The sequence below is a fragment of the Phalacrocorax aristotelis genome, chromosome 4, assembly GCF_949628215.1.
Source record: "Phalacrocorax aristotelis chromosome 4, bGulAri2.1, whole genome shotgun sequence".
Lineage (NCBI taxonomy): Eukaryota > Metazoa > Chordata > Aves > Suliformes > Phalacrocoracidae > Phalacrocorax > Phalacrocorax aristotelis.
This window is the reverse complement of record NC_134279.1, coordinates 77,845,134-77,861,216: the sequence shown is the minus strand read 5'-3', so window position 1 is coordinate 77,861,216 and position 16,083 is coordinate 77,845,134. Positions and strand designations below refer to the sequence as shown.

The 16,083-nt window shown below is 47.9% G+C and overlaps 1 protein-coding gene across 3 annotated transcripts; it reads left to right on the top strand.

Moving 5' to 3' along the window:
* Positions 1 to 428: 428 nt before the first annotated feature.
* CHMP3 (charged multivesicular body protein 3) lies at positions 429 to 15,810 on the top strand. Of its 3 annotated transcripts, none has more exons than XM_075092161.1 (6): positions 429 to 631; positions 5,030 to 5,090; positions 9,368 to 9,547; positions 12,988 to 13,109; positions 14,228 to 14,342; positions 15,261 to 15,810. In XM_075092161.1, exons 1-6 carry the CDS (start codon positions 587 to 589, stop codon positions 15,392 to 15,394), a joined length of 657 nt encoding a protein of 218 aa, XP_074948262.1. In that variant the 5' UTR covers positions 429 to 586; the 3' UTR covers positions 15,395 to 15,810. The 3 variants fall into 3 exon arrangements, with proteins under 3 accessions (XP_074948262.1, XP_074948263.1, XP_074948261.1); XM_075092162.1 differs by having other exon boundaries at positions 522 to 680; XM_075092160.1 differs by lacking the exons at positions 429 to 631; positions 5,030 to 5,090 and adding an exon at positions 7,467 to 7,612 and having other exon boundaries at positions 9,330 to 9,547.
* Positions 15,811 to 16,083: the final 273 nt, after the last annotated feature.

The window sequence follows — 16,083 nt, the reverse complement described above, 5'->3', positions numbered from 1 at the left end:
GTCTTCCCTGGGCTGCAGGAGAAAGATACGAAGTCTAGTTTGAGTCACCCCTTGCATGACTAGATTTTGTAAATACTCCTACTGGGCGTTCTGGGGGAGGGCGGGTGGTGACATAACCTGCACTGCCATCGGCTTTTATTGCTCTGAACGGGTACGGACCAGCATCAGCTCCTGCCGCTCCAGTTCACAACGCCACCGGCGCGGAGGAGGCGCCCAGGCAGTACAAGCACCTTGGCCGAATCCCGTTAACCCCGCAGCAGCCCCCCTGCCCCGCGCCTCCGTCAGGCGCTGTGGGGCTCGATGGGGCCGTGCGAAGCGCGGGTGCGCCCGGGCCTCAAGGACCAATGGGATCGCCCCCCGGAGGGGCGTGGCGAGGGGCGGGGTTGCTCAGTCCTCCCCGCACCCCCCCACACCTGCGGCGCATGGGCAGTGCCGGCGGGAGCGGGCCGGGGCTCTGCGCATGTGTGGAGAGGGGGCGGAGTCGGGCGTGCCCGGCGGCGCATGCGCACAGTGGAGGGTCCGCCCCCGCCGTGGGCGGTGAGGAGAACCCGGAAGTGGCGGGCGGCGTGAGGCGGCGGCCGCCGCCATGGGCCTGTTCGGGAAGACCCCCGAGAAGCCGCCCAAGGAGCTGGTGAGGCCCTGGCCAGGCTCCGGCGGGTGTCGCAGGGGCGGCGGCCGAGGTGCGCGACGGCGCCGGGCGGGGGCTGCGGAGGGACGGGGCCTAGCCTGGGCGAGGCACCGGGGGCCTCCTCTGAGGGCTCCCGGCCCGGGTCTGGGGCGGAACGGGCACCCCGCACCCCCGCCGCCGCCGCGGAGAGTAGGGTTGGAGCCGTGAGGTCTGTCTCGAGTATCGCCGCGGCGGCTGGGCCACAGCAGGCGGTGAGGGTCCCTGGTGCTCCGTCCCGGGCGGGCTGTAGGTACCCGCCCTCGGTCACTTCACTCCTCCCGAAATGTAGCAGCTTTTTGTCGCGCCCGGTGCGGTGCCAGGGCCCCTCTGCGGGGTGCAGGGCCTCGGAGGGCGCTTCTCAGGGCCACTTGGGCAGTAGCCAACGGAGCAACGCGTCCGGGGTGCCGTGGCTGGGGCGGATAGTCAGCGGCTCCTGGAGCTTTAGCTTGCTGTTAGCTGTTTTCCATAGGTTATAGTCTTCTGACTTCACTAGGGGCTTCCAGCTCCTCTTGCAAGAACATGAATAGCTGAAGTATTGGGATTTGGTGGGCTCTTCTGAGTCGTTGGGAAAACTTTTTAAGTCTTGCTTCTTTCCACACATGTATAATGTCACAGTGGAATGAAATAATGGAGATACTAAGGGATTTCACCGTTGTCTTTCATAAATCCCTATTAACATATTAATAAAAATATATATTTGGTGGTGGTGAAGATCAAATACATTAGAGGTACTAAAAAAACAACAGAGAGAAGGTGACAGTTACTGAAGTTGAAGGCTTAGAAGAGCTGCACTGTCACAGATATTCCCTGCTGCTTTGTAGCAACACAACCACTTCCCAGGGGAGCAAGCAGTCTGTAGTCACTGCTTATTGGGTGGCGGTGTTAGGCAGGGGATCTACTTTGGATAGTGTACTTTCCCTTCCTCGTCTACCTGTGTCAGAGCACCATGCAGGCTGGTTACAGCTCCCTCCATTCGTGAGCAGTGTTCCCACAGAGAAGTGAGGTTTGGAGACGGCTGCTTTTGGTGAGGTAAAGCAGCAGACAACCCTTTAACCCGCACAAAGTGGTTACACTGCACCAATAACTTCTTGTCGTTTCATGTCCGACAACCTAAGACTGAAAACTTGATAACACACAACAAATCAAAAACTTGTCATGTTTCCCAGTAACACAGCACGGCTGTGGTCATCTTGGAGCTGTTTACAGAAAAGCTTGCAAGGGCACTGGAAGACAGACGTGTCTGACCCATAGGGAGGAGTGACGTGGGTCATCTTGCTGTCATGGACGCAGTCTTGGGTTGTGGGCTGGCACGGTGATTTCAGAGGTCATAACAGTGAAATTGAGAAACCCATTAATAGTAAGAAATTTATTTCCTTCTGTATCTGACTGCACACTTTAGAAGGAAGAAGTCGTTACTTCTGTTTACTAGGTGATGGGGAAACAGTACCACTTACCTTGTGTCTGCCAGCAGCCATACACAGATACTGTCCCTGGGCAGGGCTAGAGACAGCAACTGGAGCACTGCAGGAGGTGGCTGATGATGGGAAGAGGTTGAGATTTTTGTGATGGCAGTGAGCGACCCTGGGTTTGTCTGTACACTCACTGTCTGTCGATGAAGAAGAACTTACTGGCTGAATGAGACAAGGCAAACATCATCAGTCCTTGTGAAGAGCTAATGATGGTTTCAGCCTGTCTAAAGCTGGGGGTCTATAAAAAGTTTAATGCCATGTCTGGATTGTTTGAGCTTAAAAAGTGGTTTTCCTCCAGTATAGTCTGAGTGGTTTCTTTCATCTTAGTGTTTTGCTGGCTGACTCCCCGATGTAATGAGGTGCTGTGAGAATGATGTTTTTGTTTGTGTCAGAAGTGGGAGCAGAGTAGCTACATCAGCATGGAGCTGTGCTCAGGGTAATTAGCCTTGCTTAACTGGCCGAAGTACTCTTATTCCCAGCAGTGGTACCTCTGCACTGCATTGTGCCGTGGTTTGCAGCCGTATCCCTGTTGTCCTGCGTGCGATCGGCGCTACAGCTTCCTCGCTGCTCAGCAAATTGCCGTGTCTCATATAACTGAAAGCATGCAGTTGTCTAGATGAGAGTCAATGGGATTTCCTCCTCCTCTTGTACGCAAAACTGGTGATGTGTGTTGGGAAGACCCGGGAATGAAGAAGCAACCAGCTCTGTCTTTATGAGGACAGCCAGCTGAAGCAACTTATTCCTTGGCAGTGTAAGGGGTGAGCTATCAAAGAGGTTTCTGCTGTCAGAGTTAGCAGGGACTGGTGACAACATACAACCAGTTGTGGTTTAATGGTGTCTTTGTGCTGGGCTGTGCATCGCAGAGGCAAAAATCTGTGAATCCTGCTGTAGTTCATTTGACAGTTCCTGATTGTGCTTGTACGTGAAGGTTTAATACACGTTGGTTTGCTCTAGAATACAACTTGTAAAGCAAGTCTGTAGAAGATGTTACATTTGAGATGTGTCAGTTGGCCAGCCAAAGTTCAATCATGCTTTACCTTGATCTCTTTCCCGTCTTCTCTCCATCTAGTGGAGGCATACTTGAAGAGGGACTTTCTGAGCCTCTTACCAGGGCGAGGAATGAATCTATGTGAAATCTTTCTGCACTATTCTGAAGAGCAAGCGAGGAGGCTGCAGTCGGTCCAGCAGGATTTGTTTTTTTTTTTCTGAACAGGAGCTTTCTGAAACCCCTTCAAAACTTCTGCACACTCATAATGTGTATGCACAGAGTTCTGCAGGGCTTTGGGGTTTGCATTGTTTTGCATCAGATCTTGTGCTTGGGCAACTCAGATGGTGGTTGTTTGTAGTCAAAACATGGTCTTGTTCGTCGTGACTGAGAGAATTTCTTTTGAGACTGGTAAAAGTCTAAGAATCTCGCTCTGCTGGGCTCGTGCACTGAGGAGCACTCTTTTTACTGTTCTGTTACAAAGCTTATCCAGGTAGATGGAGCTTTTTATTTGAATAATTAAAAAGTCAGATAAAAATTAGGGTGATTTTCATATGAAACTATTCACGCAGCCAGCTAGACTTCCTGAGTGGTCTGTGCACTGGCACGTATAGTGCACAAGTGGATCCATGAACTGGAGGTCATCTTTGTACTTTGGGTTTTTTGGGTTTTTTTAGATACTGTGCAAAATCTGTGCTGCTAACAATTGTAGCATCCAAGCTGTGCAAGTATTTGGCACTCTGTATGCTAGTATTTTCTCCCAGTTCTCCATTCTGGTTCTGCAGCCCCTCTCAGCATCCTTGTTTACCACAAGTGCTTCCAGTTCTCAGCTGGATGTCTGGCAGCTGTTGCCTGTCTGGTGACTCCGCTTCCCCAGAGAGGTGGTCGGGGCAAGTGGTGCTGCACACCTCCTTCAGTGCCCTGTGCTGTGGGAGCCAGGAGTGCTAGAACAAAGTGGTCTTGGCAGGTCCCGGGAGGGAAGCTGGAGAGGGGGTAGCTGTGCTGAAACTGGGCTGCATTAGTGAACTGTAATCATCAAGCTGAGGCAACTGGTTGTTCAGTTGCTCTGCACATTCAGCATTAGTGAGGCCACATCTGCAAAACTGTCCTGGTTTGAGCACCCGGTTCAAGAAGGATAACAAACTGGGGAGAGTGCGGCAGAGGACTGGAGCCCGTTACAGAGGAGGAGAGGCTGAGGGAACCGAGCTTGTTTTAGCTTGGAGAAGCAAAGGTGAGGAGGCAAGAGTCTAAAGCCTTTCACTGACTCTAACAGGGTTGTAGTGAAGGCAGAGCCACTGCCTACTTTTCAGGTGTGCCCAGGACAGGAAGGAGGCTACAGCCACAGGTGGCCAGAGGAGAATTTTGAATTGGACGTGAGGGAAGTTCCTCACTATGGGAGTGAAGAAGTGCTGAAACGGATGCCGAGAGCAGCTGTGAAGTCTCTGCCTTCAGACAGTGTCAAAGCTCAATGGACAAGGCCCCAAACAACCTGCCTTAACCCTGAACTTGGTCCTGCTTTGAGTGGGAAGTTGGCTTGGAGACCACCTTGGGTTCCCTTGGACTGAAATGGGTGGTGGCACTCTTGGTGCTGTCAGCCCGTGACAAAGGTCCTACCTTATGCTGAAATCCCCTCCCTCTGCATGATGACGTTGCTGTGACATGGGAATTTAGCCAGGCAGTGACTGTTCACAAACTGCGTCCTCCTTAACTCCATGTCTGAATTGTAAGAGGAGTGCGATAATTGGTGGTATTTCTGCAGTGGCTTCTTTTTATAATGAAATGTTACAAGACTCATAACTTAAAGCTTGTGCATTTTGAAGTGCTTCTTTTGATATTGAGTGGTTAAGTTACATGAAAGTATACTTTTAAAGTTGGAATTTCAAGTAACTCTTGCTTTTTCTTTTTAAGGTCAATGAATGGTCCTTGAAGATAAGGAAAGAAATGAGAGTGATTGACAGACAGATCAGAGGTTTGTACTTAAGTCTCTTTTTTTTTTTCCCCCTTTCCCTGTCTGCCTTCAAGGTTTTTTTTGCTTTCACTGGGAGAGGCTGTCAAGTCTAATAACCAGCGGTACTCTGTCACATCTGGAATAGATGATGATGACTGTGGTCTTGGGGTCAGGCTTAGTCTGTGTTACAACATGACTGTGAAGTTCTCCAAGTAAAGTTTTCAAAAGAACCCAAATATTTTATGCTTCTTGTATGACATAATGCTCTAAAAACCCATTTGATAACATGAATTGGACTTACGATCCAGAACTTCAGCCATATTGATTTATTGAATAGTATTGGTGTAGAAAGTTCCACAGGTATGTACTGGCATGAAGTGTGCATGCTAAACAAAAGTAGCTTGCTGTCAGCTTGGGGAAGTTGCAGACACGAGAGGAGAAGAAGAAGAAAAAAGACTTTTCTCGGTGGGAGCTTTGTTATTAAATTATGAGCATTACACTGTTGAAGAGATCTTGAAAAGCAGAGGAGTTGCTGCTTATTGCACTGCCGCTAGTTCAGCTTCTTGTTCTCTCTTCTGCCTGCCTTCTCGGAATCTGAAAATAGGTTTGGGGCAGATTCTGTTTTCCCCTTTTTGTCTTCTGCCCTGCCCTCAGGGTTGGTCCATGGGATGTGCTGGTAAAGGATATTTTGTGTCGGCATCTGGTTATTAGGCACGTGTCCGTTTTGAGTGACTCCTCAAGGGGTGTGTTCTCCCTTCCCCCTTTCTCCCCCAGCGCCGTGCTTCTGGACTAGGCTGGCGGGGTTCATGTATTCTCCCACTTGTAGATTTGTACGAGTTGGTTGGAGAGAGATGCTTGTGCAGTACAAAGTCTGCCTTTGTCCTTATCTGTAACAGGACAGGGTTTATGCCTCTTCCAGGAAAACACAGTGATGTTCATTATACTTGTGAATTGTTTTGCATTCTCCAAGGCACTTGGTGTGGCTGTATCAGGCACAGAGCAACCGAAATGCGGCTGATCCTGTTAGCATGGTATTATTTAGAGTTTGGATCTTCCATGGGAGCAAACTACCCATGTTTTCACTGTTGATGGTTTCTTGAAATATTGGTTTTCTCTCAACTTCATGCATGCCATGATACTTCTAAAGGCCTATATAGATATTGGGTTATGTGGTAGTCTGATAGTTTGACATGGGTGTAAATCAAATTATTGTAACAGCTCTAAACGTCTCTGTATATGTATTTCAGAGTGTTACATTCAAAGAAATACAGTTTAGCACATAAGAGCTTAGACTGACCACCAATCATCTGCTATTCCGGTAATTGCCATTAAAATAAAGTACAGAATATCTTTGTAATGCCCATATTGTGCTAGGATTTGACATCTTACCAAGTGTCAGCTGTGGAATTACGTGGTTCTGCTGGACATGAGGCTAGCAGGCCACTGCTGAAAGTTGACAGCCACGTGCCACTAAAGGGCTTTTTCAGAAAGTATGTGCTGTAGTTGGGTTCTGCCATGCTTTATCATTTCGACTGAGATTTACACAGGAAATCACTGTAATCGTTGAGCAAAGGTGCTGAGCTGGGGCCTGTCTTCCTTTCCCTGGGGAATGCTGTGCTGGATGCGTTTTGATACGGCAACACTCATCCACCTGGGATGAACTGAGTGGGCTTGGATCATTTGAGCACTTGGCTCGCCCAGTCAGCGCAGTCACCAATACAGCAACATGCTGTTTCAAACCATCTGTTGTTGGACTCTTGCTGTCGTTGTGATTTCTGTTTGGTGTAGGTTGCTTTTGAGGGCTTGGAAGGTTTGAAGAAATGAAAGGTATCTTTGCGACTTCAGAATTGAAATTTTCGAGTTAACATAGTTAGAGTAATACAGTAACTTTGTGCTTTACTGAGTTTGCAAGTCCGTCTCGCAGGTGCTTTGGACTGCTTCACGCCTCTGTTGTGCTTGGTAGTGCTGCAAAGGCAACTGCTGTAGTGACGTGGGCTGATTCGAGGTGCATAGCTGACACTGACCTTCAAAGGTGGAGTTGACCATTCCTGCATATTTTATGCCACTAATGCCATATTCAGCAGTTTTTCAAGCAAATGAAAGCATTCACTCGAGTACAGGGCCCTGCTACCCTAGTTTGGGTGTAGTAACATATTTGTGGCTGGTTTTAGCCTGACAAAGTGAATGTGATAATTCCTCAGTACTACTGGACTCTGCTTCTGGTGCTTTCTGGTTTTTGCTGCAGCACCTCAGCTGTTCCTTGCTGTTCTGATACGCTGGCACTTGGCTCACTCCCGTGGCTGACGTACAGGTGTCTTCAAGCTTGTGACATTTCTGCAGATAATAGTGGGGAAGCAGGAAGGAGCATGCTGTTCTGATTACAATCCTACAGATTTCTGCCAGTCCTTTATGGCAAAGATGCCATTGAATGATATTGAGGTGTTGTGGTTTAGCCCCAGTCAGCAATTGAGCCCCACACAGCCGCTCGCTCAGTGGGATGGGGGAGAGAATCTGAAGAGAAGTAAGAAAACTCGTGGGTTGAGGTAAGAGTTTAATAATTGAAATAAAATAATAAGAAGAAATTGTAATGAAAAGGGAAACAATGAGAGAGAGAGACAAAACCCAGGAAAAGCCAGTGATGCAACCGCTCACCACCCGCTGGCCGATGCCCATCCCATCCCCAAGCAGCGATTGCTGCCCCCCCGGCCAACTCTACCAAGTTTATATACTGAGCATGACGTTACGTGGTATGGAATATCCCTTTGGCCAGTTGGGGTCAGCTGTCCTGGCTCTGCCCCATCCTGGCTTCTTGTGCATCTCCGGCACAGCATGGGAAGCTGAAAGGTCCTTGACTTAATTGTTGCTAAGCAGGGCTTACACTAAAACATCAGTGTGTTATTACATTATTCTCATGCTAAATCCAAACCACAGCACTGTACCAGCCACTGGGAAGAGAACTAACTCTATCTCAGCTGAAACCAGGATGTGACGGAATGACTCACCCTTGAGCACAGGGTTCATTAACTCCCACGTGAGAAGCTGTGTCGAAGTCTCCAAGCTGGTCTGTGCCAAAAAGTGTGCACTGATGCCTTTGTTTTTATAAAGGGCAACTTCTGATTCTTGCCTCCCTGTAACTTCTGTCTGGTATAAATCAAGAAAACTCAAAACCAAATTTGAACAAAGCCTTTGCTAGAAATAATTGTTCTTGTGGTCATTTTCTTCAACTCTTTGCAGGAAGGTGAGCCTAACCCTTCTTTATTTACTTTAGGATAATTTTTTTGTGGGCTCTTAGATCCATATTTCACCAATGGCTAACTTATTGCTGAGTCTGGAAAAGGGAGGGGGGTTGATATGGCCCCTGCTTGTTCCTGCATTTCTTACTCTGAGCTTTTAGATGTACCAGGCTTCTGCTGTACACAGCCAGCATTATCTGACGTGTGAACAGTCACCCCCAGTTTGCTAGAAAAACCCACATTATTTAAGGAAGCATATTTAGTGGATGAGATTTCAAACCCAGCTCTTCGGCGCTGGTTTTGTACGGGCTCAGTTCAGTACTCCTGTTCCAGCATGCTCTTTCAAAGAGCTGTTGAATAAAGCAGGATGCCAAGCGAGTTTGAACAGGCTGCTTTAAGTTATACCTAATGGTTTACCAGCCTACTGATTTTCACTGGTAAATTATCATAGCTTTGGCACCAGTCAGCTTATAATTTGAATGTGCCAGTTTATACAAACACCTAATGTAGGTGTCTTAAAGTATGGGCAGTATCAACTCAGGACCTTAACTCTTAAGTACAAGCATAGACTGGGCTGGCTGTCCAGTTGAGGCTCAATGAGTTGTGCCTAGCGGGGGGAATAATTAAGTCTGTCTGCAAGGATGGAGGGTTTTATACGTAGGTTTATATCAGGCTAGTTCAATAGTCAGGAGGTTATTTTGAAGTTATAAGTCAAGTAGTCATCTCAGAGTGCTTTGGTCTTACTGGACCTTTTTTTGCTTCTTAAGAATTTGTCTTAGCTCAGCTTCATGCAGTGATATTCCTGGACAGTCCTTTACAGTACTCTTAACTGCAAAGGAATTTACAGAGCTGGGTGTTTTCATAATGAGAATGTTCCTATTAATATTTAGTTGAATTAATCAGCTAACATGTAAATCAGCCTAGAACAAGGTCTTTGAGTAACAGGAGATCTGAAATCAAGCAGAAATGATTCTTTGCATTGAAAATACACCCCAACTGATGACTGGTTTCTCTTCCAAATCCTTAGTGGTTTGTTCCCATTTGCTGTGCTTTTCTGCGCTCCAGATATCCAGAGAGAAGAGGAGAAGGTGAAGCGGTCAATAAAGGATGCTGCCAAAAAGGGTCAGAAAGATGTGTGTGTGATCTTGGCAAAGGAACTGATCCGCTCTCGGAAGGCCGTAAGCAAACTCTATGCATCCAAAGCTCACATGAACTCTGTTCTCATGGGGATGAAGAACCAGCTTGGTAAGAACACCTTCTGAGTGCTTCTAGCTTCAGGGGTGAGGTCTGGGTTTCCATTACAGAGAATCACAGAATGGTGGAAGGGACTTCTGGAGACCATCCCATCCAACCCCCTGCTTGAGCAGGCACACCCAGAGCAGGGGCACAGGACCGCATCCAGGCGGGGGGTGAATGTCCCCAGGGAAGGGACCCCACAGCCTCTCTGGGCAGCCTGTGCCCCTGCTCAGGCACCCGCACAGGGAAGGGGTTTGTCCTCATGTTCAGGTGGAACTTCCCGTGTTCCAGCTTGTGCCCGCTGCCCCTTGGCCTGTCATTGGGCACTAATGAAAAGAGCCTGGCCCATCCTCCTGACACCCACCCTTTAGATATTTATGAACCAAGGTGAAAGGCAGGCAGGGCTTGAGTTTGGAAGCAGTCCTACTCTTATGAAAGGCAGCTTATTCCAGTGGGCTTCAGGACCTGGGGAAATTCATGCTGTAGTGGACCCAGAGGTGTGAGGCTGCTGCAGTTCCATGTCCCCACATTCAGCCAGGCTGAGCACCAGCAGGCACACATGGCCGCACAGGCTCACAGCAATGCCTTTAACAGCACCCGTGTAAACACATGCAGCTCTCACACAAATGTGAACAGCACCGACAGCTCAGTCCTGGTCTCCCTCTTCGCTGGTTAGGACTGAGGTCCACTAGTAGAGTACACATATACACATGTATGCACAGTGCATGGGTTGTTCAGCAGCTGCTCTCAGACGCTCAGTCTAAGCTGGCGAGCTCTCTGGTAACTGGCCCCAGGTTTTTCCTCTGCCTGGGCCGCTGGTACTTGGACCTGTAGGCCCCTGAGGTTTGTGGTCTTCCCTGTTCCACCTTGATCCCTCCCTTTCTCCGCCCTCAGTCCTTCCCCTAAACATTCAATAAAAAGTTTCTCATGTTCAGTCACATTCCTGCAATCCCCTTAAAAGATTCCATAATAAGTTTTTCTTGGTTCAAAAAATGCTCTTTCTCCCCCACATCCCATACTGAGGCCTGTATCCCTGTAGGCAATAACCCCCGTGAGCCTGCAGGAGACGTCTCCCCACTGCCCTCCCTGGATGTGTTTCCCACCCTGGGTTCTGGCATAGTCAGGGAGCTCCCCGTTAGCTTCCTGGGGTTCCCACCCCACATTGTTCCCTAGATATTCACTGGCTTTCTGTTTCCTCTGACTAGCTGCTCAACAGATAATCTAACACCTCTCCTCAGAGCCTGATGGGTGCAGTGACATGAGAATCACGTGCTCTGAAACAGAACTTTCTTCCAATGATCCAGGGCATGTTTTTAGTGTGCGTTCCTAAACAGTTGGAACGCGTGCCTAATACCCCTGTATCCGTGTGGAGCCTGTTGTTGTTACTGATTTTGACAGGTTCTGTAACGTGTTTATTTCCTTCAGTAGAATTCCCTTCATCTTGTATATTGTTATTTCTCTAGCAAGAGTCTTGGGACGCTTACGAAGGCCTAAATGGAGATGGGGGAGCAGTGTTTGATTTCCTTGATGGGGATGAATTGATTTGCCCTGTGGCTTAATGCCTAGCTCTGCGTAAAACCTGCTGGGTCCTTTGTGCTCCCCTGGTACCAGCGTATTTCCCTCATTCCTTATCCACATCAGGAATATGTCGGAATAGGCTTCCTGCAGTATTTTCCATACCTTAGAGCATTCCAGTCTGCAAGGCGAGCAGAGCAGAAAGCATTAACGACAGGGCCAGACTTGGTGGCGGCCGACACGCTGAAATGTCAAAGCATTTCCCCCCACCCCAGCGGGTGCTGGTCGATTTTATCACTAGATGAGTGACAAATTGGGTGTTGCAATGTGAACCTGAAGTGTAATCTTATGATAGGTCAAATGTGGCTCCCCATGTACCTCATTCAGGAAGGGGAAGTAGGGGCCATCTGTGCAGCTTGAGGTGTCCCTTAAAAGGAAAAATGATCCGAGCTCTGGAGCCCCTCTGCTACAAGGCCAGGCTGAGAGAGTTGGGGTTGTTCAGCCTGGAGAAGAGAAGGCTGTGGGGAGACCTTATTGCAGCCTTCCAGTGCTTAAAGGGGGACTCTAGGAAGGATGGGGGCCACCTCTTTAGGAAGGCCTGTTGTGATGGGACAAGGGGTGATGGTTTTAAACTAAAGGAGAATAGATTTGGACTGGATATAAGGAAGAAGTTTTTTACAGTGAGGGTGGTGAAACCCTGGCCCAGGTTGCCCAGGGAGGTGGTCGATGCCCCATGCCTGGAAACATTCAAGATGAGGTTGGATGGGGCTCTGAGCAACCTGATCTAGTTGGGGGTGTCCCTGCTCCCTGCAGGGGGTTGGGCTAGATGGCCTCTAAAGGCCCTTCCAACCCAAACCATTCTGTGATTCTATGAAAAACTCCTTATTACTGCTACCAGCATCTTCACCTTACTGGGAACGTTCCGAGACACTTACCCAAGTGATAGGAAGGAATCTAAATTTCAGTCTGGGGTTTGTATTAACTTGCATCCTCTTGGGGAAATGACTGCTAGAGGCAAGATTTCTGTTAGTTTGTTAACATTACAAGTGTAATGTTCTTACAGAAATTAAGTATTAAAATGAAGGTACAGCATGTATTATTTTTCATTTTATTTCATTGAGGAGTGACCATTTTATATACAAATGGGTGAGTTCTCCATGGCTGGGAAACCACAAAGTGAGACAGCACAATTCAGGAACCTCAAAGTACCGTTAACTATTGCATTTTGATCTTGGTATAGCAATGTATATGAGAAGAGCTTTTAAGCTGTATTATGAGAATAGCCTCTGGAAAGAGTATTGTTAAATTCAGTTTAAAATACGCTTATTTCCAGCTTCTTTGCTTCTTTGCTGTGAAACTATTGTGCTAGAACTTCTGCCAGAGGTCATGTCCAGTACCCAGTGCCAGGCGGAAGGTCACTAGTTGGGCCAACAGTCAGGCATGGAGCTGGGCAGCAGCTCCACTGGTGAAACCCTCAGCAAGCCCTCTGGCTGCTGAGGGGCACGGGCAGGAGCTCCTCAGGGACCTCTCTGTATGAACCAGAGCGTGAGTGGGTTGAAGTTTCTCTGCAGGCAGTCTGGGTTGCTCCAGGTAATCACACAGGACCAGTATATTTGCTAGAAATGTAGTTTTTCTGATGTGGGTAGGAATTGAGCTTTTCCAGGATGGTAGACAAGAATGAAGAAGCAGGGTGCCATTTCTTCTTTATAATTAAATTGCCTAAATGCAAACAAATTTCTAGAATCATGGAATCATTAAGGTTGGAAGAGACCTCTAAGGTCATCAAGTCCAACCGTCAACCCAACGCTACCCTGCCTTCCAAGTAGAATCATAGAATCCAAATCAAATTGTTCTGTCCATGTAGGGAGGATATAATTTCTCTGCTTTTGGTGACACATGGATCATTCAAGCTTTTCTATGGTGCTCCTTCACAGCTGTCCTGAGAGTAGCAGGTTCATTGCAGAAGAGCACAGAAGTCATGAAAGCTATGCAGAATCTAGTGAAAATCCCTGAAATCCAAGCAACGATGAGGGAGTTGTCCAAAGAGATGATGAAGGTAAGATCTACACCGTAAATAAGGCTTGGGTGAACAAGAGGTGGTTGTTAGTGTGCAATCGCTTTGGTGGGCCCTTTGTCAGAGGGCTTTTGGGAGCCCTGACAAACAGAAATAAAGGTTGCACGTTAATAGCGGGGGACTTTCTAGTGAGTTACTGTATGTGGGGAAAACCCTGACTCGGTGATACATTTGGTGTAAAGCTTGAAGCCAAAACAGCTCCTCAGGTTGAGGATGGAAGGAGAAAGATCAGACAGAGCGGTTGTGGTTTGGTCATCCTCATCCCAAGGGCTCGCACTTGTGCCTGGTGACTGCCCATGTCCCTGAGCTTCTCTCTGTTCTGGGGAGGCTGAACTTCCTGCGTTCAGGGACAAAAATGTCCATTAAGACAGACCTACGGCAGCCTATTGTGGAGTGGGAAGCTGAAAGCCCCACCTTAGGCCAGATGACTATTCTGATACTGGGTGTAAAACACCTAGTTTAGTGTCTCCATCTGATGGAACTGCTCTGATCTTAAAGTATGCTGCTTCCCTGTGGTGGTTATTTTCTTCTCAACTCCCAAAGTTGTTTTGCTTCCCCCTCTATTCTGACACGCTAGTTTAGGCCAGATCACCTTATTTTTTAGTAATTTCACCATTGTGCACCAGAACAATTTGGCCAGACTGCAGTTGCAGGCCCTGCAAAGGGATGTTTTCAAACGCAGATAGAAAAAAGGGGGACCTGTGTCACACTAATTTTACAGCGTTACACAATTTACACTTCGCAACTGAGGTTTGCGGCTGTATTTCACACGCTTGGAGCACGCTGGGTTGTCAGCATTTAGACATGCAATAACAATAAATAATAGCTTGGGGGTTTCAAAGTGAGAACGTGTGTATTTAATCCTCAGTTTTCTTTCTGCTTTTCCTGTGCACCGGTTGTACAGATATGGCTTAAACTGCAGGCAAGCATGTTGGCCAGCCCTGGTGCAGCAGAAGAGCCTCTGTCGGGAAGGCTCGAGCAGCCGGCAATTGGTTCTTGAACACCTGAATAGGCGTAACCTGATCTGGAAAGCAGGAAATACGTCCTCTTACGCTGCTGTTTCCCAGGGCATCATACACTGCCTTTTTGTTTTCTGCTAGGCTGGTATTATAGAGGAAATGCTGGAGGACACCTTTGAAAGCCTGGAGGACCAGGAGGAAATGGAAGAGGAAGCAGAGATGGAAATTGACAAAATCCTTTTTGAAATTACGGCCGGTGAGTGCGTGTGTGTTTGCCAAGAGCGGTGCCTTGCCCCACTCTGCTCAGTAAGGCGCAGCAGACTAAATCGTCTATTCTGACTTACCTGTGCTCTCTCAGTGGTGCCGGTGCCTTTGCTAACAGGCAGTGTGTTCTGACAAACTGGTTTCTCGGGGAATACTGGCTGAGGCGGCTGGTGCAGTCCAGCAAAGCCTAAGTAGCGTGGATCAGCTGATGTCTGTGCAGCTTTGTGCTTAAGGCCTTAACAGATCACCGTTTGTACGGTGGCTCCTCTTAACAAGGTGAAATTTGTATGATTGACTAGATACACTAACAAAGCCAGGAAATAAACTCAGCTGCAGTGCCCTGGGTCTTAGGCTGCATTGTGATTCCTGGCTGTAAAATGCTGTTAGCGTCTTGAGTTGTTGGCAGGGGAACCCACAAAACAAACAAACAAAAACCCCTAAAGCCAAAAGCCAACCCAAAATGCCCAACTTCTGCCTTATAGCTCACAAAGCAATGATCTACTGGTTTAGTTATTTGACTAGGTCACACTTAGCACACTCCTTACCTGAATTTCTTCTGACTTGGTGCGACAAATGAAGTACTGGAGCTGCGTTCAGCTGTAACACGCTGAAAGCGCTGTGCCCTGGCTCCTGCTGTTACCTTGTGCCCTGCTTCTGGCTTCTTGCCCTCTCCTGTTTCTCACATCCTGCTTTCCTTTTATTCCTGGCTGGGAGCAGCTCCTTCCCACCAGGCAGGCAGTGGGAGCTGCTCCCCCCTCAGCAGGCTCCATTCTGCTGTGTCCCCCAACAAACTATTCTTGCGTGTCACCTTGAGTAACAGGCTGAATTATTTTAAATATCTGTACCTGAAAGGTGCAGATGATTAAATGGAGACCTGATGTACGCTAACAGGCCTGTCTGTTGTTTGCAGGGGCCTTGGGTAAAGCACCCAGTAAAGTCACAGATGCCCTTCCAGAGCCTGAGCCCATGGGAGCAGCCGCTGCAGTTGATGAGGAGGAAGACATCGAAGCAATGCAGTCGCGGTTAGCGACCCTCCGTAGCTAAGGATGAGCCAATGTGTACAGTTTGCCTTGTTTTGTGTGCGTGCAATGGGATATTCTGTTCTACATTCAAAATGCAAAACTTAAGCGAGACTACTTTATGTAATATATTTTTTTCTCTTCCTGGGGAACGTGTTCTCCAAGAAACTACTGTAATATACTTCTTGGGGAGTGTGGTTTGTAGAGATTCTTACCCTTTTCTGTTCAGCCCGCCTCCCCTGTGAGAGGCTGTGGTGAAATGGCAATGGTGGTGTCACATTGTGTACTTTTAGATACAAAGCCCTGAAATACATTCTTAGCTTCAAGTACCATCTTTCTCTACGAGGCACTTCAGCTTGATCTGCTACCAAAAGCCTTCAGTGGTAAGATCTTTGTTTTTCTGACTCACTACAAGTTTTATTAAAGCTGCTCTTAACAGTTGCTTCTGTGCATCAGTTTAGTTTGCATCACTTAATGCTTTTCACAAGCTATATCCACCTCTAACAGCTCCCTTGTGGTTTTATAGCAGGTTTGGTTTTGTTAGAACGTTTAGGACCTTCACAGCATAGTTAAAACTTTCACTCAGAGCAGCTGTTAAATAGCTGCTCTCTTCCTGTGCTGTCCAGGTGGTGTATAATCATAGCAGAGCCTTATTTAGCAAAGGCAGGCCCAGCTGCCCATCCAGCCATGCAGCTTTCCTTGAGGAGCTCTGCT